At 40.7% G+C, this 1,829-nt stretch overlaps 1 protein-coding gene across 1 annotated transcript; it reads left to right on the top strand.

The window, feature by feature from the left end:
- The first annotated feature begins 257 nt into the window (after positions 1-257).
- Positions 258-1,614, top strand: LOC125807207 (uncharacterized). Its single transcript, XM_049486934.1, has 2 exons — positions 258-841; positions 915-1,614. The coding sequence occupies exons 1-2, from the start codon at positions 258-260 to the stop codon at positions 1,612-1,614; spliced, it is 1,284 nt and encodes a 427-aa protein (XP_049342891.1).
- Positions 1,615-1,829: the final 215 nt, after the last annotated feature.

Below are 1,829 nucleotides of genomic sequence, written 5' to 3'. Positions count from 1 at the left end.
ATATAGATGTGTGAACATTCCATATAGAACCCAATAAAATCCTAGGATGAAAGAGACTATCTAGAAAAAGACAAGTTATATATCACACCAAAAGTGATTGGCTATTTGACAGATAAATGATGTTTCTTTGCTGACACATTCCTTCTAAAATTACGGGGACACACCTCATTCCCCACGCATTCCATCCCCTCTATTGCCAGCTTGCTATTTTGTATTTCTATAAATCATTTCTTCTCCTGTGTTCATCTTGTGAACTAATGGATCCTTGTCCTTTTCTTCGAATCACTATCGCCGACTTAGCAGTCATGGTTCCGGCTAACCGGAGTTTAACTTCGAGTGTGTTGCTTGATTGTAACATTAAGCTTAAGGGTTTTCCAACACAAGTTTCAACCATCAATGCGTTTTCTAAACAAGACCTTGTTTTAGAGAACAAAATCCATGCCTCTTTCAATTTGAACAAAACCGACATTGAAAAAACAAATGCTAGAAGGGAAACTTCTTGTTTAAAGATTGAAATTTGTGCACCGAAGAGTATGGGCATTGGTTGTGGATATTATACTGGTGGGAGGATTTTGGGGAGTGTGTTTGTTGAATTGGATTTGAAGGGTTTGGAAAGTAAAGGTAGTAGAGGAGTTGTGATTAAGAATGGATGGGTTTTGGTTGGTGTAGCAAAAGTGCATCTGAATGTGAAAGTTGAACCTGACCCAAGATTTGTTTTTCAGTTTGATGGCGAACCGGAGTGTAGTCCACAGGTTTTTCAAGTTAATGGAAATGTGAAACAACCTGTTTTCACTTGCAAGTTCAGTTTCAAAAATTCTGGTGATTGGAATTCGATATCCAGGTTAGTTTAAATCAATGTCAATTTAACTAAATTTAACTTGAACTCCATCTAAATCTCAATTGTTATTTCGTAGATCTTCGCTATCAGAAGGAAGCACATCAAAAAGCTGCTTTAATTGTTGGACAGCTGATAATGAGACACGGAGAAAAGAGCGAAAGGGATGGTTAGTGACAATCCATGACCTCTCTGGCTCACCAATTGCTGCAGCATCCATGGTGACCCCATTTGTCCCATCACAAGGTTCAAATAAGGTGAGCAGATCAAACCCTGGAGCCTGGCTCATCCTCCGTCCAGATCAGGGTACATGGAAGCCATGGGGACGCCTACAAGCATGGCTAGAGATTAGTGGTAAGCTTGGTTATCGCTTTGAAATCATCCCTGATGGTGCCAATGATGCTATAACATTGGTCAATTCAACCATCAGCACCAAGAATGGTGGGAAATTCAGCATAGATATCAGCAATGTTGCTATCCCAATGGCTAGTGCACATAGCAGCTTTGACTACTCCTCAGTCTCTGGGTCTTGGTCAGATTTCGGGTCATCTGGATCTTGGGGACAGATTTTGTACCGTGGATTTGTGATGTCCTCCACGGTGAAGGGTGATGGAAAATGTAGTAAGCCGGAGGTGGTTGTAGGGGCGCAGCACGTGAGCTGCTCGGAGGATGCTGCAGCTTTTGTTGCATTGGCAGCTGCTATGGATCTTAGTATGGATGCTTGTCAGTCTTTCTGTCAGACTCTCCGAAAAGAGTTGAGGCAGTCAGATCAAGTATGAAGGACAAACAGGTTCGATAACCCCATTTTTGGGAAGGGGATATGAGTCAAGGGCTTTCATTGAAATTTTGCTTATTGACCAACGGACACAAGCTTTTAGCTGGTTTATCCTTTTTCTATACTTTCCCTTCTAGATTGATTGTACAATGATTGGAAGTATTTATGTATTAGTGGTTGATTTCATAAAGTACTAATGAATTTTGATATAGCAATGAA

This window comes from Solanum verrucosum, unplaced genomic scaffold, assembly GCF_900185275.1.
Source record: "Solanum verrucosum unplaced genomic scaffold, falcon-dt-bn FXZP01000153.1, whole genome shotgun sequence".
Classification (NCBI taxonomy): Eukaryota; Viridiplantae; Streptophyta; class Magnoliopsida; order Solanales; family Solanaceae; genus Solanum; species Solanum verrucosum.
This window is presented reverse-complemented; position numbering and strand designations above follow the sequence as displayed.